The sequence below is a fragment of the Ovis canadensis genome, chromosome 1, assembly GCF_042477335.2.
Source record: "Ovis canadensis isolate MfBH-ARS-UI-01 breed Bighorn chromosome 1, ARS-UI_OviCan_v2, whole genome shotgun sequence".
Taxonomy (NCBI): domain Eukaryota; kingdom Metazoa; phylum Chordata; class Mammalia; order Artiodactyla; family Bovidae; genus Ovis; species Ovis canadensis.
Window position 1 is genome coordinate 255419573 of NC_091245.1, and position 23782 is coordinate 255443354.

At 40.0% G+C, this 23782-nt stretch overlaps 2 protein-coding genes and 1 long non-coding RNA gene across 9 annotated transcripts in view; 1 reads left to right on the plus strand and 2 right to left on the minus strand.

Moving 5' to 3' along the window:
- NCK1 (NCK adaptor protein 1) overlaps window positions 1-16601 on the minus strand; it is a 70705-nt gene extending 54104 nt beyond the window's left edge. The window contains exon 1 of one of the 5 annotated variants that reach the window (XM_069565101.1): window positions 16417-16601. The gene's annotated coding sequence lies outside the window, so the exon portion shown is untranslated. Of the gene's footprint in view, window positions 1-16141 lie in introns of all 5 variants that reach the window. The other 4 variants (XM_069565125.1, XM_069565109.1, XM_069565118.1 and 1 more) reach the window with 4 other exon arrangements.
- Window positions 16602-16770: 169 nt separating this feature from the next.
- On the plus strand, window positions 16771-21984 carry LOC138426581 (uncharacterized). The gene is made up of 3 exons (XR_011251706.1): window positions 16771-17324; window positions 17904-18030; window positions 21040-21984. It is a non-coding gene; the product is annotated as an uncharacterized lncRNA (long non-coding RNA).
- The window catches only part of SLC35G2 (solute carrier family 35 member G2), a 38842-nt gene continuing 37007 nt past the window's right edge, over window positions 21948-23782 (minus strand). For all 3 annotated transcript variants that reach the window (XM_069565075.1, XM_069565084.1, XM_069565092.1), the window contains exon 2: window positions 21948-23426. In XM_069565075.1, coding sequence (XP_069421176.1) covers window positions 22173-23408 — 1236 coding nt within the window. In that variant the 5' untranslated portion in view covers window positions 23409-23426 and the 3' untranslated portion in view covers window positions 21948-22172. The remainder of the gene's footprint in view (window positions 23427-23782) is intronic.

Below are 23782 nucleotides of genomic sequence, written 5' to 3' on the forward strand. Positions count from 1 at the left end.
AAGGACAGAGGAGCCTGGCAGGCTACAGTCCATGGGGTCACAAAAGAGTTGGACATGATTTAGTAACAACACCTCCAAAACACATATACAGTAGACTGACGTGAGAAAGTAATATAAACTTCCATCAAGGTAAGCCACTTAAGATTTGTTGTTTAATAGAGCTGAGAAGGCAATGGCAACCCCACTCCAGTACTCTTGCCTGGAAAATCCCATGGACGGAGGAGCCTGGTGGGCTGCAGTCCATGGGGTCACTAAGAGTTGGACACGACTGAGCGACTTCACTTTCACTTTTCACTTTCCTGCACTGGAGAAGGAAATGGCAACCCACTCCAGTGTTCTTGCCTGGAGAATCTCAAGGATGGCAGAGCCTGGTGGGCTGCCATCTCTGGGGTCGCACAGAGTCGGACACAACTGAAGCGAAGCAGCAGCAGCAGCAGAGCTGTTAGTATGTCACAATTAATACGGAAATCTTAAAAATCATTCTTTGACTACTGGTGAAGAATTAGTTAAAGGAAAAAATCAAACAGTAGAAATATAAACTGGTCCATCAGACTAGTTAAGACTCAACAACAAAAATTTTAAATAGACAGTTCTCTAAAGATAAAAGAAGAAGGGAGAGACAGAGGATGAGATGGTTAAATAGCATCACTGACTCAATGGATATGAATTTGAACAAACTCAGGAAGAGAGTGAAGGACAGAGGAGCCTGGCGTGCTGCAGTGCATGGCATGGAGTCACAAAGAGTCGACAGAACTTAGCGACTTAATGACAACAGCTAAATATATACAAATGACCAACAAGCACATGAAAAGGTGCTCAACATCATGAAACAACACTCAAAACCACAGTGAGATATCACCTCATATCCATTAGGAGAGCTACTATCAAGAAAAGAGTGAAGGAAGGGAGGGAGGAATCATAGTTCCTCAAAAGAAAGTATTGCAGTTCCTCAAAAAAATCAGAATTATCACGTGGTCTAGCAATTTCTGAAAAGAGACTTGAACAGACATTTGTACATTTATGTTCACAGCAGCATTATTCATAATAGCCACAAGTGGAAGCAAACTAAGTGTCCATCAACAGATGGATAAACAATACGTGGTATATATATTCAATGGAATATTATCAGCCTTAAAAAGGAAGAAAATTTTGAACATGAAGACTATGCTAAGTGAAATAATGCAGCCATAAAAAAACAAATGCCAGTGATTCCACTTACACGAAGTATCCAGAGCAAACAAACAGAAACAGAAAGAACCAGAAAGGGGAATGGTGGGTGCAGACATTGGGGGAATGGGAGAATGGCAAGTTGTTTAGTGAGTGCAGTGTTTGTTTGTGCAAGGCAGCAAAGTTCTGGAGATTGGTTGCACACCAATGTGAATTTACTTAACAATACTGAACTATATACACTTAAAGCTGGTTAGAAAGGTAAATTTTATGTTATGTGCATTTTGCCACAATTTTTTAAAAAGACATGAATCATTACATGGCATACCTGAAACTAATAAAATGTTAATCATATCTCAAATAAATACTGACAAGAGTCCAAGTGAAATGATGGTGGTGGCTTGGTAGCCTGGACTTGAATGTTATGGTGACTGTGTAGATAGAGCACAGAACAATTCAAGATGTATTTGGAGTTCGAAGACACAGGATGGACTAGAAGTATGGGAAGTAAAGAAAGCAAGCTACTGGGTGAATGGCAATACCATTTAATGAAATGAGAAACACTGAGGAGTGGACTACTGGAGGAAAGAAGGGAAAGGGTGCAGTTTAAGAAATCAAGAAATTTTTTTTGATTGTTTTAAGTTCAAAATCTCTAAAATATACAAGTGGCAATATAAAGGAAAAAGTTTGATATATGTGACATACTGTATTTTCCAAAAATGGTTGAAACAGTATCTTCAATACTGCATGATTCTGTATGATTGAGACACCACCTCTGCATGGGGGCAAGTGAGGAGGAGACAGTCAGTTTCCCTAGCCTTGAACACTGGTAGGCTTATTACTATGCAGAAGTGAAGCTACCCGACTTCCAAGGCTGTCATAATAAAAACTGTCACAGCTTCTGCTGGACACTCTAAAAATGCCTGTTCTTGGAGCGCAGCCATCATGCTATGATGAAGCCCAAGCAGCCCTAGGTAGATATCTATAGGAGAGGAAACAAGGTCCCCAATCCACAGGCAGCCACAGAACCCCCAATCAACTATTAACAACTTGTCAGCAACATGAGTAAGCCACCTTTATATGATACCTCATGGAACAGATACAAGCCATCTCTACCCAAGTCCTGCCTAAACGTGGACCTATGAACAAAATAAAATGATCATTGTTTTAAACCACTCAGTTTTGGCGTGGCTTTTACAAAGTAATAGATAATAATCTATGACTCTGGACCTTGGAGCAGAGGTCTTGCACAGAGACATAAATTTGTGAATCAACCACATACCAATACTATGTATAATCACACGACACAATTAAACTAAGGGACAGTACGAGAGAAAAGTAATTCCAGAATGAACCTCTAAACTCCAGCTCTTAAAATGAAGCTCTTAGGCTTCAACTAAGTAAGCAAAAGACATCACTAAATCAACTTCACACTCTTTGCCAATTGTCTATATTAAAAGATACAAACACAAGGTATTCTAATAGTTTCACTGTCATAAAACTACCAAGGCTTTTTCACCTATTCAAATCCAGACTCACTGCTCTTTCACTTAGCAATCAGTTAGCATTAAGGGAAGAGAAGGCAATGGCACCCCACTCCAGTACTGCTGCCTGGAAAATCCCATGGACAGAGGAGCCTGGTGGGCTGCAGTCCATGGGGTCACTAAGAGTCAGACACGACTGAGCAACCTGACTTTCACTTTCATGCATTGGAGAAGAAAACGGCAATCCACTTCAGTGTTCTTCCCTGGAGAATCCCAGGGACGGGAGAGCCTGGCGGGCTGCCGTCTATGGGGTCGCACAGAGTCGGACACGACTGAAGCGACTTAGCAGCAGCAGCATGAAGAGAATCCTCCTTATTACCTTCAGGTTCCCACTTGTCCCTTTAGAATTCTATTTCCTGCTTCTATATTGCTCCCCTTCTTCTCTCATTGACATTTACTCCTTCTTTTTGGTGGGTGGAGCAAATCACACAATAGCATTAGTGAGGAAGAGAAATATTTGGAAACCTTGCATAACTTAAAATGTCTACATTTTATACTTGTGTGTAATAATTTGGCTGGGTAAAGAATTCTAGCTTGGAAATCCTTTTCCTCCAGAATTTGAGGGCATTGCTCAGTCTTCCAGCTAGAGAGGTTGCAGTTGAGAATACTCAATCTCTGAAGGTGAAAGACCCATTTCTCCCCCTCTGGAAGTTTATAGATATTCTTTGGCCCATGTATTCCAAACTTTTACAATAACATATTTCAGTGTCTGTTGGTTAGTAAGCTATTGTCCCAGAGTTCAAACCTACTCTTCACTGCTCTGTAGGGGCTGGAACCCTGCAAACCACATTTCTTTGCTAGCTGGCTTCCTGTTAGACTCTGCCCAAGGGGACACTAGCAAGACACTGGAAGACTGAAGGAAGAAACAGAGGTATACTCCTTCAGCTCAGTATCAACGGTCAACCTTCACTCTGGCAATAGCAATTATTCTAGTATCAGCAACTGGTTTTCAGTTAACAACTTCTGTTTCTCCCGCCATTCCCAGACCAGCCTCATCAAGTCTCCTAAAATACTTATATTTCCAGAGCATACAGCAACTTCTTAGAAGTTTGAGTTCCAGTGCCTCAGGGACATTCTTCAGGATTTCTTTTAATTCCAATCTCTTCTCTTTGTTCTCCTAAACCTAAGGGCGGGCTAGAAATTACTTCCTACAGTTAACTATCTTTGTGATACCTGAAAGTTCCCTTATTGCCTTTTCAGTCCTCTAATTACCTAGTCTATTAGTTTCTGAGGGCTGCTGTAACAAAGTAACACAAACTAGACTGGATTCCAATAGAAATCCTTCTCACAGTTGTAGAGGCCACAAGTCTAAACTTAAAGTATTGGCCATGCTCTGTCTCAATGTACTAATAAGAATCTGTTTCAGGACTAGCTCCTAGCTTCTACATGGCAGGCATTCCTTGGCTTGTAAATGGCCATCTTCCCTCTATGCATACCTGTGTCCAGATTTATGTCTAAATTTCCCAAATGTTTTTAAAGAACACCAGTTGGGACTTCCTTGGTAGTCCAGCAGTTAAGACTTTGCCTTCCAGTGTAGGGGTGCTGGTTCGATCCATGGTCAGGGAACTAAGATTCCACATGCTTTGCAGCCAAAAAGCCAAAACTTAAAACGTAAGCAATATTGTAACAAGCTCAATAAAGACTTTAAAAATAGTCCAAATCCCCCCGCATCCCCCACCCACAAAAATCTTAACACCAGTCATACTGGCTTAAAGGACACTCTATGACTTTACCTTCTTACTTTAACTTGATTACCTCTGAAAAGAATCTTTTCAAGTAAGGATACATTCTGAGGACTTCAAATATCATTTTGCAGGGATACAACTTAACCTGTTACATATGGCTAAATAGTTCTTTGTATTATAAAACTGTTATAAGTAGCATGGTCTTCATTTTCCTGACTAGACACTGATTCCAAGTACATTTATCTTTTTTCATTCATTTTCCTTGAGTACTCAGAGGACCTCTCAATATGTAAAATAATGTTCTGAACTCTCTGGGTTTTTTTTTTTTAATATTTCATGAATATTTATTCTCTATACTGTTTTCTTACCAGCATTTTTGTTATTAGGAAGTTATCTCCTGGACTGACTTTTGAATTGTATTGCTGTTTTCTCTTACGCTGTTTTCCATCTTTTCCTTTACTTTACCCAAGGTCTACTCTAGGGCTTCCCTGGTGGCTCAGACAGTAAAGAATCCGCTTGCAATGAGCGAAAGTTGGGTTCAATCCCTATGTCAGGAAGATCCCCTGGAAGAGGGCATACAACCCACTCCATAGTCTTGCCTGGAGAATCCCCATGGACAGAGGAGCTGGACAGTCCATGGGGTCACAAGGAGTCAGACTGACTGACACTTGTACTTGCTTCTACTCTAACTTCTATTCTTCTAGAGTGTTTTCTTCTTGCTACTACCCTCTCATTTTCAAGAGGCTTTTTTTTTTTTTTTTTTTGCTCTGACTGCTCCAAATTCTTTCTTTTTGGTCTCCTGTATTACAAAAGCTTCTCTCATTAACCTGGTGATCCTTGATTTACTCATATTTAAAAGCTGGGCCCTAAAAACTGACTGTGTATAATTTAAAGAGTTTTTATTCTTGGTTCTACTGAGAATCATCCTCTAAGTCAGCGGTCCCTAACCTTTTTACCACCAGGGACTGGTTTCATAGAAGACTATTTTTCCATGGATCAGGTGTAGTTTCAGGATTACTTAAGTGCATTACATTTATTGTGCACTTTATTCCTAGTATTATTACATCAGCTTCACCTCAAAACATCAAGCATTAGATCCTGGAGGCTTGGGATCCCTGCTCTAAGTTCCTACTTGACTGTCAAGATTCTGGGCCCCCAAGAGAAGAGACTTCAATAAGGTTCTAACATTGAGCACATTTACATGATCCAAGTGTTCTCTGTAGGACACCTGGTCTTCAATTGTATCTAGTATCTATCCCTCTCTCAGAGACACTGCATTTTATCCACTGTAGAGGATAAACCTTCAGTCTTCTCTGAGGTAGTAAAGAGGGCACTTAGCTAAAAGTGACAAAAATATCTAAGCTCATGCTACTTTTTTTAATAAGAGCTTACTGAGATATAACTCAAATACTATATAAGTGATCAAGTTAGAGCATACAATTCAATGATTTTGGTATATTCAGTTGTGTAATCATCACAATTTTAGAACATTTTCATTACACCAAAAAGAAATCTGTACCCTTAAGCAGTCATTTCCCATCTCCCTCTTATCTCCCCAATTCCCAGCCCTAGGCCACCACTAATTTACTCCCTATCTCTATAGATCTGTATTTTCAAGACATTTCATACAAAATAGAATCACATAATATGTGGTCTTTTGTGACTGGCTTCTCTCACATAAACATATTGTTAACGTTCATTCATGTTACAACATGTATGAGTCCCTCACTACTTTTATTATAATATCATTTTATTTACCATTCATCAGGTAATGGACACTTGGGCTGTTTCTACTTTTTAGGCTATTAGAATGACTGAGCTGGCTCCTTAAACAGGCTTTCAAACAATCCTATTTTTAGCACCACTCTAGCCTGCTTCTTCCACAAGAATACCTGATGCTGCAAATTCCTGAGCCTGAGGATTCTTCTCCATTTTCCCCACTTTCAGTTTAGGACTGAACATTTTTAAGTCTACTAAGTTGTTTCTTAGACCAACCTAGGCAGCATATTAAAAAGCAGAGACATTACTTTGTCAACAAAGGTCATCTAGTCAAGGCTATGGTTTTTCCAGTTGTCATGTATGGATGTGAGAATTGATGCTTTTGAACTGTGGTGTTGGAGAAGACTCTTGAGAGTCCCTTGGACTGCAAGGAGATCAGTCCTGATTATTCATTGGAAGGACTGATGCTGAAGCTGAAACTCCAATACTTTGGCCACCTGATGTGAAGAACTGACTCATCTGAAAAGACCCTGATCCTGGCAAGATTGAAGGCAGGAGGAGAAGCAAATGAGAGAGAATGAGATGGTTAGATGGCATCACTGACTCAATGGACATGGGTTTGGGTGGACTCCAGGAGTTGGTGATGGACAGGGAGGCCTGGCGTGCTGCAGTTCATGGGGTCACAAAGAGTCAGACACGACTGAGCGACTGAACTGAAGATGTTTCTATCAGTCTGTTGCTTTCTAGCTTCCAAATTTCACTGCTTCTTCCATTTTCTTTACCTGTACAGTTCAAATCTATGTAAAAAAAAATTCTATATGATAATCTCGGTAGGCTTTGGAGGGGAGTAAAAGTTAATGTATCTTTACACAGAAGTCTTTGTATAATAATCTAAGAGTATGTAGTTGTTCTACTATTAATAATTACTCAAAGTTAACACTCAGTTCAGTTGCTCAGTCATGTCCGACTCTTTGTGACCCCATGGACTATATAGTCCATGGAGTTCTCCAGGCCAGAATACTGGAGTAAGTAGCCTTTCCCTTCTCCATGGGATCTTCCCAACACGCGTAAAGTTACGCTAAAATATCCCAAATTATATTTGTAGATTTGTCTCTTTTAGTTCTGCCAGTTTTTTATCTACCACGCTGGCAAAACTTAGAATAACAACGCAAAAACAAGGAACATTTTGTTGGTAAATAGATAAACCAGTATTCTTTTCTGAATAGTACTTTGGCAACCATTATCAACACTTAAAACCTCTGTATCTTTGAACCTTGATATTTTACACCTAGAAACTGATTCTAAAGCTCTTAATGTGCACCAAACATTGCTTAGCAGTTACGAGGATTCATGAATTATCATGTAAGTTCAGTTCAGTTCAGTCACTCAGTCGTGTCCAACTCTTTGCGACCCCATGGACTGAAGCACGTCAGGCCTTCCTGATCATCACCAACTCCCAGAGTTTACTCAAACTCCTGTCCATTGAGTCAGTGATGCCATCCAACCATCTCATCCTCTGTTGTCCCCTTCTTCTCCTGCCTTCAATCTTTCTCAGCATCAGGGTCTGTTCAGATGAGTCAGTTCTTCACATCAGGTAGCCAAAGTATTGGAGTTTCATCTTCAGCATCAGTCCTTCCAATGAATAATCAGGACTGATCTCCTTTAGGATGGACTGGTTGGATCTCCTTGCGGTCCAAGGGACTCTCAAGAGTCTTCTCCAACACCACAGCTCAAAAGCATCAATTCTTAGGCACTCGGCTTTCTTTATAGTCCAACTCTCGCATCCATACATGAACACTGGAAAAACCATAGCTTTGACTAGAAAGACCTTTGTTGGCAAAGTAGTTTCTGGTTTTTAACATGCTGTCTAGGTTGGTCATAACTGTTCTTCCAAGGAGGAAACGTCTTTTAACTTCACAGCTGCAATCATGATCTGCAGTGATTTTGGAGCCCCCAAAAATGAAGTCTCCCACTGTTTCCACGGTTTCTCCATCTATTTGCCATGAAGTGATGGAACCAGATGCCATGATCTTAGTTTTCTAAATGTTGAGTTTCAAGCCAACTTTATCATGTAAACTTTATAATAATCTTCTGAAGAATAAGCTTTAAAAAAGGTGTATGCCCAAACAAATAGTGATGAAGTCTATCTAGTCATGAAGTCTACCTATACTGGAATTTAAGTTGCCTAATTCTAGAATCTTTAAACTTATATATACTGACTCAGGGCCTCCCTGATAGCTCAGTTGGTAAAGAATCCACCTGCAAGGCAGAAGACCCTGGTTCAATTCCTGGGTCGCGAAGATCTGCTAGAGAAGGGATAGGCTACCCACTCCAGTATTCTGGGGCTTCCCTTGTGGCTCAGCTGGTAAAGAATCTGCCTGCAATGCAGGAGACCTGGGTTTGATCCACAGGTTGGGAAGATCCCCTGGAAAAGGGAAAGGCTACCCAGTCCAGTATTTTGGCCTGGAGAATTCCATGGACTATATAGTCCATGGGGTCGCAAAGAGTTGGACATGAACGACTGAGTGACTTTCACTTTCATACTGACTTAAAAGGATGTTGATAAAAAACAAGTTAGAACACAAGATGTAGCATGGGATCCTATTTTTAAGTTAGCGTGAGTTTATATATTCATAGAAACAACTCTGGAATATATAGATCAAAAAATAATAGAGACTTCCCTAGTAGTCCAGTGGTTAAGATTCCATGCTCCTAGAGCAGGGGACATGGGTTTCATTCCTGATCAGGGAACTAAGAGCCCACATGCTACATGGTGCAGCCAAGAAAAACACATAAACACTAAAGGCAGTTGTCATTTAGAGGAAAGAAAAAGATCATTATACAGAAACCTGTGATGAGACTGCTCACACAATTAAGACTAAACAACTTAGTTTTTCAGCAGCTCGGACTTAAAGGATAAGACATTTATTTCCTGTAACAACGTAATTCCTGTTTCTCCCATTCTGCCACAGGGCTTACATTAATTCTCTCATTTCTGACTGCTATCAGGTGGAAAAATACAAGCGCGCGCACACACACATATATACATATACTACTGCCTGGAACAGCTTCCTGTCTAGAGCCGATTTATTCTGCCAATTATGATTTACTGACTACAGAGAGAGCAGATGAAAGTGGCTCATTTAAAATATGACTTGGGCCTGTTCTTAATACAACTGTCACTCTGCCATTTTTCAAAGTATATGCACTCATGTTCTGCACTTAGGTGACAAGACAAAGAACAGTGCACGCGTACACTCATTACGTGTTGTGATTTATTTCTTCAATATTTTGTGTCTTTTTGAGATTTTAAATTAAAAATATCTTGTATCTCTGAATAGAGTATATCCTACCAATTCTTAGTCATAACTTCCATGTTATGCACTGGACTAAATTAAAACAAAGAGCTTCAGGAAGTTCCAAGGTTGTAAACTTAAGCCTGAGTAGGACTAAAAGTAGTTATAGTCCAGAAGCTTTATTAAAGGAAACCAGAACCATTACAACAAGAACAAGGTACACACTTTTTCTGTAAAGGGCTAAATAGCAAACGTTTTAGTCTTTATGGGTCACGCATAGTCTCTATTACATACTATTCTCTTTTTTACAACCCTTTAAAAATGTAGTATCATTCAGACTGGTTGGCTTCCCCACTCTCACCAGAAATAAAGACTGGCATGTACTCTTGCCTGGAAAATCCCATGGACGGAGGAGCCTGGTAGGCTGCAGTCCATGGGGTCGCAAACAGTCGGACACAACTGAGCGACTTCACTTACACTTTTCAATTTCATGCACTGGAGAAGGAAATGGCAACCCACTCCAGTGTTCTTGCCTGGAGAATCCCAGGGACGGGGGAGCCCGATGGGCTGCCGTCTATGGGGTCGCACAGAGTCGGGCACGACTGAAGCAACTTAGCAGCAGCAGCAGCAGCAACATACCTTACCAAAAGTAGGGGGGTGAGAAATCCAACCCCTCACACCAAAAAAAACTGGCAGCCAAACTTTCAGCCCTCAAGCAGATCTGCATTTTCCTTCACAAACCTGACTCAAGAAGAAAACACCTCCTGGACATCAATCAGGGTTTTCTTTAAAAAATGGCTCACTTAGGCCACTATGAAGTCTTTAAGTTTCTATCAATTCAGACTTTCACTCTCTAGATAACATCCAAGGATTACTGACACTTAAGTAAGCCTCCAACAGAAAAGCTGGAGACCAATTTAGAAGGAAAGAGGCTGTAAAAAGAAAAAAAAAGGTTTTTTTAAATTATATTCAGAAATTAAAGACAAGGCATCCATGACACAAACACAAGATGTGCTCTATAAAAGAGAAAGTTTAAGAGGAAAACAACTCTTGGAAAATCAAAATCTTCACAACAAAAAAAGGAAAATTCAACACCAGGCTTAGGAAATAAAGTTAACAAAGACTCCCAGATAAAACAGACCAAAAAGACTAGGTGAAAAGCAAAAGGAAAAAGAAGTATTAGAGGACTAGTCTAAGAGATCCAAAGAAATAACAGAAGTTTCATAGAGAGAGGAGATACAAACAGGAGAAGAGGAAACCATTGTTATGAACTGAATTATGTCCTGTCAAAATTTGTATGTTGAAGCCCTAGCCCCCAACGTGACTGTATTTGGAAATAGGACCTTTAGAAGGTAGCTATGGTTAAAAGAGGTCATAAGGGTGGGGCCCTAATCCAACAGGATTGGTATCTTCCTAAGAGGAAAGATACAGCTCTTTCCACAGAAGGCCCTGTAAGGACACAGTGAAAAGGCAGCTGTCTACAAACCAAGAAGCAAACTCATCAGAAACCAATCCCAACGGCACCTTGATCTCAGACTTCCAGACTCCAGAACTGTGAGAAAATTAGTACCTGTTATCTAAAACACACAGTCTGTGGTATTTTGTTATGGCAGTCCTAGGCAATTAATCTAACCATCAATTAAGAAATTAAATAAAAATTACCAGAACTGATGAACATAATTTGATAGATTTGGAGGGCACAATGAATAACAGATAATAGATGTAGTTCATGGGAGTATGCCAAGTCACAGTCTCATGAAATTAAAAAAATTCCAAAATGGCCAAAAGCATTAGGATCAGGAATCAGAATGTTTTCAAAATTCCTAAAACAGTTACAAACTAGAAAACAGTGGAGAGATGCCTTCAGAATTTCTAAGGGAAATTATTTCCAACCTACAATACATTACTCAACCCACCAAATCAGTGGGAAGACCTACATAAATAAATAAAGGAGGGGTTATTAATACAGATCTCAACTTTTCACAGGAATCTATTGTGCAATATAACCCATCAAAATGAGGGGGGGTCATTTTACTGTAGACCAGCTAAAGAACTAGTCTGATCAAGTTAAAAACTGGTAGACAAAAACGGAGCAATTCTACTCACACACACAGACACACACACACACACACATATATATACTCAAAAGAAATAAGAGTATATGTCCACTAAAAGAGTTGTAAGTAAAAGTTCACAGCTGCTTTATTCACAACTGCTTTAAAAAATGTAAATAAATATTCATTAATGGTGATTTTTTTTTTCCATATCTATTCATCCGACAAAATTCAGTCATCAATGAATAAGACCAACTACTTCTGCACCCAGCATCATGGGTGAATCCACAAACACAAAGTTAAGTAAAAGTAGGCACAAAAGAGTATATACAGTATGGTTCCATAAGTTCAAGAACAGGTAAAAATAATCTATGGTAATACAGGTGAAAACAGTAATTACTTTGGGAGGCAAGAGGCACAGATTGGGAGGAAGCACGAGAGAGCCTTCTGCAGCACTGGGAAAGTTCTATACTTTGACCTGGGTGATGGTAATAGGATGCCTACAAATGGAAAAATTCATTATGGATACACTGAAATTTGGGCACCTTACAATTTAAAAAAATGTAACAATACTGTCTCTAAACAAGTTTTTAAAGAAATCAATGAACTTTTCAATTGGACCCCACAACAAGGACTAATCAAAAGGAAAATTTTCTAAGGCCTTATACACAAAGATCTTTATTTCAAAGTTATTTATAATAGGAAAAAAAAAAAAAAACTAGGAATAACACTTAAAAAACGAGTGCCATGCAAACTCTGGATTTCTCTGGCATAGGAGAGAAATAATTATTTGATGTGTTTTTATTACTAGCAGCCAAACTTAATACTTATTACCCTAAAGAAGCCATCTGCCAGAAGGGTTCACAGGCTACAAGGCAAAAAGGAGCTTGGTTATTCAAGGCCCAAAGAGCAGCCTAAAGGAAAAACATAATGACAAGAGATGCAGATAGAAGCTGGCAAAAGCTAAATTATGGAAAGTTTTAGAGAGCTTACTAAAAACATGTTAAAAAAAAAAAAAATGAGGGGGGGCGGGGGACCGACTTCCCAGGCAGCAAATTGAGAGGTGGTACAGAAGGTATTCTAAATGTACCTAAAAATAATGTTACTTAAAAACATACTGTATCTGGAAGTGATCAAGCATTTCCAAAAACTTTTCCAATGCATTGTTTAATAAAATGTTTTCATATATACCTGGATTAGGCATAGAGTACAAGGAATACTAAATTCTTTGTTATATTTATTATCTGAACTGATCTAAGTGCAACATGATTTTGAAGCATGTACTGAGACTTTTGGAAGGCTGGTTCACCAAGGGGGAAAAAAAAAAAAGAACCTTTTTAGATGCATTCATTTTTTTAAAAGATTTCCCCAAGGCATACTCTCACTGCTTTATTCAACTGGTCTGTTTGAACAGAAATTACTCATAGCACACTTATCCAATTTAGCACTCCTTAAGTACAATTTCAGGAATAAAGAACAAGAGAATCAGTGTTTCAACAGTTTATTTTAGCAGATAATTTATTTAAACAAATAAAAATAAGCCATTCACAAACAACCAAAAAATAAAACAAAAATAGCTTCTAATTTGTTTCAGGCCAAAAATGTCAAGCATACCCTCCTGAGATATTTCACCTAATTTTTCTGTGCTACTTGTCTTGTTACATAAATATTAAGAAAAATACCAAGGAAACTCTATGCTGCTGGTTTTAACAGAAACTTTAGAGTTGGGGTGGGGGTGGAGGGCAGAGTGTGAAGAACAAACATACAAAAGCTCTCCAACTTTCCAAGTGGAACAAATGATTTTCAGAATGTTCTGCTCAATAAACAAATTGCTCAACAATCTGGTTCTTGACAGAACAAAACGAAAAAATTAGCAAAAAGTGTTCCTGTTCTATCAAAAAGAGCATTTAGTTAGATCAATAAACTCAGATGCCTTACAAGTAATACATCGTTCACATTTACTTTCAAGGCTCCCAAAGAGTTTCTCTTTTTCAAGAAATTCAAACTAAAATCCAACAGTAAAACTTGTAAGAGATTCATTTTTAATGGGTCATAGGACTCAACAGTGGACACACCAATATTATTTTAGTTAATGCTGTTAATATACCCAACAAGCTAGAGAAAGACTTCCTGTAGACTTTAAATCACTGTTTCAAGGATTCAAACAATTCAGGTCATAAACGTTCCCCTCCCCTCATACAGAAGTTCTGAATCTAACCAATACACAAAACGCAAAGTAATGTGAAGCAAACAATACAAAATGACACTGCAAGAGATGAAAAGAAGTATAGCTTCATAAGAATACACACATAAATGTTAATATACAGAACTTGAGTTAGGAAATCAAGTAGGAAATTAAGGTATATGTAAGTCAGCTCTGCCAGGGTCACTAGGTGAATTTCAGTGAACTTAGTCTGTATGGATTACATTTTCCCTATGCATAAAATGGAAGGATGGATTCAACATTCCCACAATATTGTTCTGTAGTATTATAATACAAGTCCACATATTAAAAACCAAAGAAATGATAAAACAGTAAGGGCTGTGGGTTCAAAGGAAAGCAACAACACAGAAACAGAAAGATCTAGAAGGCTGTGCAGAAGGACCAAATGTGAAATGTTAACAAAATCTGACTTTACTTGCCACTTAATTTAAGGAGGAAAATTTCTTTTAAAAAATACTAGCAATAAACAGGCAAAGTGTCAACAGACATGAAGGCAGGAAAATACACAATCTAGATGAGAACAAGAGATTGGTTTGTGTTAGGATGGACAGCTCCTATAGAGAATTACTGTTATCATTAGAAAAAAACAGGTTTTGAGCAGACTGTTAGAAGGCTGGGAATTCTGAACTATACTCTAAATTAACAGGGAACTAATGCTGGTTTAACAGTGAGGGCGGTGGAAGCACTATTTTAGAACAAGGCAGAAGCCAGAACATACTAAGGGAGAAAAGAGGCAGAAAATCCGGTTAAAAGCTACTGGGGGGAAAAAAGAAAACGAGTGGTTAGAACAGATATCTGAAAGAAATTTCAGAAAATGGCTGACAAAAATTGGGCAATGTTATGTGGCGAGAGGAAGTCTTAAGATAAAACCAGGGCTTATGCCTGAGTAGTTTAAGGCATGATAAATATCACCAAAACAAAGTCAGCATATGCAATCAGTTTTGAAGGAAGACTATAAATTCTATCTTTCAAATAAAGTGAGGAACATCCAGACAGAATTGTTGCCTTATTAAATAATCTTTAAATGTCATTTTTGGCCCTGTCAATTGTCTTCCTAAAACAGCACAGCAAAGTATTAACAGAGAATTTGTTAAATGCTTAGTGATTTCAATAGTTTCCTCCAATTCTACTTATTGACGAAATAAGAAAATCATTTAGTCTTCTGGTGTAGGCAGAAAAATATCTGGTATTTTTCCATATTACAAAGGTAAATAAATTGTAAAAATTGTTAAACTATAAAAGAATAAAATAGACAGGATATGGATTTATTAAGTCTTCCTGACAAGTGATTTATAACATTTGCATCAAATCTACCTTGAGTTTTGGCAGGGAAGTTCTCAAAGGTGCAAAAAATCCAGTGGCCTAAAACATATTTCAATATCTAACAAAACGTACCCTGTTATGTTTCATGTTTTATTTTCAAGGACCTGAAAGCACTAGTAAAATCTAGACTAAATATTTAGAAAAACAGAACAAACAAGTTTAAAATTTAATATATGAACAAGCACAGCTGAGAAATCCTGAACATTCTGCAAACTGTTCAGAATTTTCCAAAGAAGAAAATCGTAAAGTTTGCAATAAAAATGAAATAAAACTATTAATCAACCAAAGCACAGATCTCGAGTTTCTATCAAACTATGAGGGATATCTATTTAAGAACTGAATATTACTGACAATTACCAAACAGAACCTTCTTCTTGGATAATTCCCCATTTACTCTGTAAACTCCCTGAGGGTTGAGACACAGCACTTTCCACCTGCTTAATAAACTGTATGGTTGGTCTTTCTTACATCTACCAAAGTAAGATTTTTAAAAATGAATACCTCTTGCAACATTTACTCGTCCTGACTGAACAGTGAGCTTTTTTTTGCTCACCACCCAAGATGGGGATAGAAATTTCTTCAACTCATCCTTTCCTAACTCCCCTGGTTTCTTGCCAAAGTTAACGGGCAGAATTATTTTTAAGTGACTAGTTCATTAGTGTGACACTAAACTGGGCGTCTATAAAGTAAGGGTTCTCAGTCCCGCACAAAATTCAGCTTCCCGAGCTTCTAATAGCAAACTTTTATGGACACACATAGGAAAGGTTACAAAACCAACTACCAAGATACATTTTTCCCCCCGGATATATTACAACTCAAGTCAAAAGCTTACAGCCCAAGTAACTCACGTACGAATCCATGATATTATAATAACCCAGATTTCCCAACAAGGGAAACTGCAGGGGGCTGGGTGGGGGGAGGGGCGGGAGGCGCATCCCGAGGATGTCCATCCTCCGCACCCGGAACGGCTCCCTCCCACTCCTAGAGGTAAGCGCCCCTCTCCACCACCACCGCGGCCTCGGAATGCGCCACAAAGCCGTCAGGACTTTGAGAGGTAAAGAAAAGGAGGAGGGTGCACGCCACACACTCGACCTCTCAGCCTCCAGGGACGGCCGGCCGCAGCGCTCACCCGGACCCGACGCTCCAGGGAGGGACAGGAAGGTCGTAGGGCTGCGCCTCCCAGGGCAGTGGCCGGAGGGTCGCGCGAAGCCGCGAGGCAAAAAGCCCAGGCCCGACCAAGCGGCCTCCCCGCCCCCTCCGGCTTCGCTCCGAGCCGGCAGACGGCGCCCCGGGAGCTAACTTCAGCAGGGAAGAGGAAGCTCCGCGGCAAGTAACGGGCTATGTAGATTGCCCAGACGAGAAAAAGGCTGTCTGTGCGTCTGCCTGCCGGCAGGACCGTCTCACCTCCCCTCTGCCAAGCCCGGGCGGCGCCAGCTCACTTGAGGAGGGCAGGGACGCCGCCACGGCCGCCGCGATGGTCGTTACGGCACGAGGCCTCCGCTCTGCGCCGCGTAGCTCTGGGGAGAGAGGCGGGGCGTGCGCGGCGGGAGGGCGGGGCTGCAGCGCCGACCGGTCGCGAGGCCCTGGGCGGACCCGCGCAGACAGGAAACCCCCCTCCCTGCCCAATCTGATAGGTTCAGTCTTCCCCTTCCCTCCTATCACTGACGCGAGGGCGGTCTTCGCCGCTCTGGGATTGGGCGAGCCCTCCTGTCAATCAATTGCTGTGCTAGGTGTGGAGCTGAGGCTGCTCGGTGGAGAGGGAGTGAGAGAGGCAGAAGCGCCCTTCCAGTTTCTGGGTTTTGTTGCTTCTGTGTCTCTGGCTGATTATTCTGGGGCCTTCCTCCTCAGCGCCACAGGAGATTCCACAACAGAACTGACTGCTTTCCGAGTTAAGCCCCGACTGCTCTGGGAGCTTCCTTCTGGTTTCTGCACCTGAAGAAGGTCTTACCAGCGGAAAGTTCTTAGGGACGGGAGCGAAAATGAGAAGCAAACAAAAAGGCCTGAACGTAGAGTCCTGAGAGAAAAATGTAAGACGTGTCCTTAACTTGAACCGCAAACCAAAATAAGCTGAGTCTGAGGGCCTTCGAAGCGCCCTGGTGCGTGGATAGCTTCCATTCTTGGTTGCCGTAGCCTTGCTGTGAGGACAGTGACTTTCGGTGACAGGTCTGTTCTTTCTTAGCTGCCCAGCCCCAGACACCTGCCATCAGTAAGCTGGTTCTCCCCACGCCGGAGCCTCAGACCCCATCACCTGCCTCTTCCTCCCCAGCCATCTCTGTGGCTCTGCTTAGGCGTTTGCCGCCCAGGGAAGCCTGGTAAGTGCACAGGTGTTTTCCCCATCCAGCTGCTGAAAGAGCCAGACTTTTTGCGACTCCATGGATCTGAAGCCCACCAGGTTCCTCTCTCCATGGAATTTGCCAGGCAAGAATCCTGGAGCTTTTTGCCATTTCCTAGGGATACAACCAGCGTCTCCTGCACTGGCAAGGGGATTCTTTACCACCTGGGGAGACCTCCCTACCCCTACATGATTTCAAATCAGAAATCATGTCAGTCAGTACTGTTTTTCCCCAGTACCTAGCACATGGTAGTGTTAGGCACTTAGTCCTGTCTGACGCTTTGCGACCCCATGGACTGTAACACATGGAATTGTCCAGGCAAGAATACTGGGGTGGGTTGCCATTTCCTTCTCCAGGGGATCTTGGACCCAGGGATCGAACCCAAGTCTCCCACTTTGCAGGCAGATTCTAGCACATGGTAGATCATCAGTAAGTATTGTTTAAGGCATTAGTACAGCTTCAATCCCCAATTTCATTCATTTATGCTTTTCTGTATTTAACTTCAGAATTATTCATTTGTATCCTAATAGAGGAATATGGTTCACTTGCCATATATAGGATCACACAGTCAAGCATAAATCACCTGTGGCCCCTTCCTGGCCTCAAGTTGAGAGGGCAAGTGGACCAGGAAAATCTGGGCAGCAACTCCATCTGTATCCTGTAATTAGGATCTAAAGTTAATAATGTAAGTGGATTTTGGATTTATTCTAAGGATCTAAATACCTTTGTATATTTTATCATGGCTGCTATGGACTGAATTGTGTCCCCTCTCAAAATTCCTGTGTTGATGCTCTAACCCCCCAGTGTGACTGTATTTGGAGACAAGGCCTTTCAGAGATAATTTAGGTTAACTGAGGTGATAAGAGTGGGGCCCTAATCCTATAGAATTAGTGTCCTTTATAAGAAGTGACGGCAGAGACGTAGACACTGTCTTGCTGTCTGTCCTCACAACTAAAAGACACAGTGAGAAAGCAGCCGTGTGCAAACCAGGAAGAGAGTGTTCACCAGAAACTAACCATGCTGGCATCCGGACGTGGGACTTCCAATCTCCAAAACCGTGAGAAGTTTAATTGTTGTTTAAGCCACCCAGTCTATGGCATTTTGTTACAGCAGCCCACACTATTGTTATAGCTCTGTCTAACAATAGTTTTATTTGTTGATACATCTTATAAAGTTTATGGATTGAGATATTTAATTCATTTTTGAAGCTGTATAAACCCATTGTCCAGAGGTTGAAACTATTTCTCCAAAATAGTTTCACACAACAAACTGTTAGGTACACCTGGCTCATAACAAACTTAGCTACACCTGGCTCAGTTCAGCTTTAGCTTTTTAACATGTGATGGGATTAGGAGAATGTGAATACAAACATAACAGGTAAAATAGTCCTTGCTATCAGGCAGCTTAAACCACTTCCATAAATGGGGAAAATAAACCCAGAAAAAAAATATGCTGAAGTCGTTTAATTTTAGATTTTATTTTGTAAGGGATTATGTATTTTGAATGGGTCAATGATCTGAACAGACTGTGAGATTTTGATCCAGATCTCTTAACTACTACTGTGTGCCATCTGTTTAAGTAATAAAAGAAGGGAGAGAATTTTTTCATAAAAGGATTTTAGTTTCCTGTAAATACATGTTTTCCTTTTAACTTTTCTTTAAATGTTCCCTCATCACCCTATTCTTACCAGGAACTCAAGAAAGAAAGAAAAACTCAAAAAATACAAGAGAAAGAGAAGGAATTGAAGAATAAAAATAAGGAAACAGAAATGAGAGGAAAGCATTGGGGTAGATAGACAGGAAGTCATGTATGGAATTGCTCAATAGTGTACTTAGACGTATGGAGCCCATGTTTGTAAGGGGTGGGTGTTGTCCCAGAGACCTTTCACACTGTCTCCCCAACTTCCAAATAGAAACATGTGCTTGACTTCTTCTTCCTCTCTTTTAGCAGAACTCAAACCAAAAATGGGAATCAACCCTGCTAATTAGTTCTGAGTGGACTAGCCAGAATCAGGCAACAATATTTAGGTCAAAACTTATGACCTATGGACTAGGAATGGGGTTTCAGATACAGGTAGCTAATCAATCTAGGATAAGAACATATAGGTAGTTCACTTGATTCATCCCAGAGGAAAGAATTTGAGAAGACAAGGAAAGGAAAAATGAGCCTCCATGTCTCAAGACCTTTCCCAGGAAACTATTGAGGACTTGTAGTTAGAAATGATTAGAGAGAATGATCTGGTTTAATATCACTGTAAGGACTACATAGGACAAAACAAACAAAAACAAAATCCTACCTACTAAATCAGTAAGAAGTCACTAATCACAGGCTTGACTGTGAAGTGTAGAAATTAGTGAACCCTGGTAACTAAATTCACTTTCTGGGTTGAGTATTATTACTCTTTTATGGGAATTAAACAAAAATTTATTGAGTTCAATCTGTGTTAAGCACTACAATACATACCAGAGAACTAAAAATCAGTCTTAAAGGAGCTCCATCCAATGTCAGAGAATGAAATTTAAACTGATACTTATTATTTGTTTAGTAAATACAGCAATAGATGTCTACAGGGAGACATTAGGCCACAATGCGAGGGGAGGTGTGTGTGTGATCAGGCTAGTCAAGGTAAATAAGTAGGCAAAGAAGAGAAGGGCTTTTCACATAGAGGGGCCTCCATAAAAATTTTTTTTTTAGTTTTTTAAAAAAGGAAGTACACAACAGAATATTGCTAGAGCAAAAGATGACAAAGTGTAAGCAAGAGTGGGTTATGCAAGTTAAGGGCCTTTGTTTTATACTATAGGCAATGAGAAGACATCAAAGGGTTTTCTTAACAGCACTTTAAACTGTCATTCTGTTGCTTTCTGGCCTCCACTGTTTCTGATGAGAAGCTAGCTGTAATTCTTATCATTGTTTTTCTGTAGGTCAGGCTGCTTTTAAGATTTGTTTCTTTATCTTAGTTTATCAACAGTTACACTATGTTTCTAGGTGTGGTTTTCTTTGTATTTATGCTGCTGGGGGGGTTCACTTATTTCCCTGGATGTGTGGATTGCTGGTTATTGTATCTTTTTACTGAATTTGGAAGACTCTTGGCCAGCATTTCTTCAAGTATTTTTTTCTGCCTGTTCTCTCTTTGTGACTACACTTACATTTATGCTAAATTTCTTACTCCTTAGTATAAGTCATTCCAAGATCTGTTCATTTTTTTTCAAATCTTTTTGTTTCTTTCCTTCAATTTGCATAATTTCTATTGAGAGCCAGTAATTCCCAGAAAATCTGAATGTTAACATTTTCCCCAAAACACAAACACCCTACAAATGGCTGTGGGTTCCTTTGGGGTATTGTCCAAAGGCATGTTAGTCAAGAGAACAGAAATCAAAAGATATTACAACAGAGAACTTAACACTGGGTGTTGATGGACTGGAAAAGCAAAAAAAGAATACTGAAGTAGCCCAGATGTGGTAACTACAGAGAGCAGCTATCACCTCTAACCTAGCAAGATACCGGCTGGCATAGGAAAAATGTAGTTTGTAGAGTCTGAGCCATAGCATCACATAGGAAAGTTATAGATGAGTGTATCTGAAGTTAAGATAGCTCAATAACAGTAACTTAATAACCAGTAACATATCAACATTTGTTTGTGCTAAATTAGTAAAAACTTCCCAGACTGGATCCAAATTAATGCTACCTTATGCAGTTTTACAGACTTGTACTCTCGCCTGGAAAATCCCATGGACGGAGGAGCCTGGAAGGCTGCAGTCAACAGGGTCGCGAAGAGTCAGACACGACTGAATGACTTCACTTTCACTTTTGTGCACTGGAGAAGGAAATGGCAACCCACTCCAGTGTTCTTGCCTGGAGAATCCCAGGGGCAGGGGATCCTGGTGGGCTGCTGTCTCTGGGTTGACAGAGTTGGACACAACTGAAGCACCAGCAGCTCTTTTGAAAAGAATCCAGTACACGAAGTTGTCAGTTTTCTGCTGTACTGTGATTACCGTTAGTGTCTTTTCCAGGAGTAAGGAGTACCTTTGCTGCAGCTCACACATGTACTTGCTACAAAATCATAAACAAGGGCAGGTTTGGAAGAGACCGGCATAACTGAGGATGAGTAGACCCTCCTGCAGCATTCAGTCTCACACCATACGACACAAAATGGCATAGACTAAGTAGAGCCGGCAGGAATCCATGTTCTCCCTACCTCCATTTCCTATGCATTGCCTAATATGGCCAGGGCAAGGAGAAGACAGTTTCCTCTCCTAAGGTAGGATGACCACCATTGCCAGTGAAAAACCAACTCCTTTCCTTTGTTGCCTCTTTCTTGCTTCACCTCCAGCTACTTTACCCAGCCCAATCATCTCTAGTTCCCTAATGCAAACAGATGACAAAAACAGGGCTTGGTATTCAGCATTTCATCTTACAGAGTTCTGAATATTGAGGGATTTTTGTTGAACACTTGTAGAACACTGGACATGAACATTTTTTCTAACTTCTTAATCTTTAGGACTGCTGAATTTCCACTGGAAAGGAGTCATTTCTTCAAGTCTTATGTTCTTTAGTGCTAAAAACTGACATTCTCTACCACCTTTTATTATTTATAATAAATAATTTATAATAAAAATTACCTTTTATTGTTAACAGCAAAGAGACCAGACTCATGATATTCCACATAATTTAATATTTAGAAGACTAGAATAAATTTTTCTACATCTGCATATATTATATATAGCACTCTGTCAGTTATACAACACAAAAAAAAACATTTATAGGTGAACATTAAAATGGCAGTGTACCTATTAGTAACTGAACATTAACAAGATAACAATCAAGTATTCATTTAATGGGAGAGTCTAGTATTTCCTGATAATCCTGCCTTCTTAAATTCCTCCAGTAAAGTTTATAGCCAGCAAGGACAAAAACGCTAATCATAATGATTACCCCTCCAAAGACATCATAGACACTAGGAAATATATGTAACACTAGAAGCTGCAACACCATTGCTACCACAATCTCCAGATGTTGTACTGTGCTGACCAAAGCTGGATGGAATTTGTCTAAGGCATAATAAACTCCCAAGAAGGCTGCAGTAGAACAAATGCATATAGCAATTAGATAACTCCAGGTTTCTCCATCTAATGGGATGATGGGTTCTTGAAGAACAAACATAGTAGATACTCCCCAGACTGTTCCAGTCCAACCAAATGTAAACAGTGCAGTCCACATGCTGATCTTCTCTTTAATGGATCTGTATACTATCATGGAAAGAGCAGTGGTTAGTCCAGCCATCACAGTCATAGTGTACCCAAAGGCTTCTTTCCAGGCATTTAACAAAGAATTATCTTCATCAACAATGTTGGGGATCATGACAAGACAAACACCTAAGATGCTGCAAACAACTGTAGCCATGTCAACATAAGCCATTTTCTCATCTACAAGTAAAAAAGCCAAAATGGCACTGAAGACAGTGGTTGTGGCTCTCCACATAGTGGTCCCATTGCTGGGAGGAACTATTGAAAATGATGTATAAGCACAGGTGATAGAGATGACATTGCATACACCATAAAAGAAAAGTCGCAGTCTGTATCCACTTGGTCCAAAGGGCGCTTCCTGGTAGTAACACACAACTAACACAGATAAGACCTGCAAAACAGAACGGATAAAAATCAGTTCTAGAGATGGAACTTTGGAACGATCAGAAACAAGCCTAGTGATAAGAGCTACACATCCATGAGCCAAAGCAGATCCAAACAGCACTATCCACATTTTTCTGGATTGAAAAATATTTTTTTCTGCAAAGCTTTGGAACTGTCCAATCTCATTGGTCACTGGGTCTTCTGTTGGAGGACAGGTATCCATGGTTCCAAAGAAGGTTCTTCCTTTTCTTTTCATTTCACTGAGCAGGCCTTTCTTTGGATTTTCTTCCATAAAACTTCCATAGTCTTCATTGATTTCTTCATATCCACCATCCCCAGGCTGAGGATAATGAGATGTATATTTCACCATTACTGTGTTTGGATGTATTTTCACCCGTTTTTTAACTGGATATTTTTTGGAGGGAGAAGTATCCATTTCTCCAGGCAATCAAGTCTATTTAAGAAGGAAAAAAAGACAAATGTTCATGTTCATCAGTTGAATTATAGCTTTAAATTCCATTATAATCTCATGCATCAATTCAATAATAGAAAGCAGAGGTTGTAACAGGAGGTTTTTTTTTTTTCCTAAAGTAATAGGAAGAGATGATCTGACAATATGCCTTATCATTATACAAGCTCCGGTGAAATTGTCTATCCTTTTTTCACTCTCATCCTAAGTCAGCCCCAGTTTCTCAACATGATTATTCTTTGTCTCATTAAACTGTATTTCTTTAAATAATAAATAACTGATTTTTTCCATTTTTTCATTCCTACCTCTCTATCAACCCAGTAAGATAGAAAAATAAATAA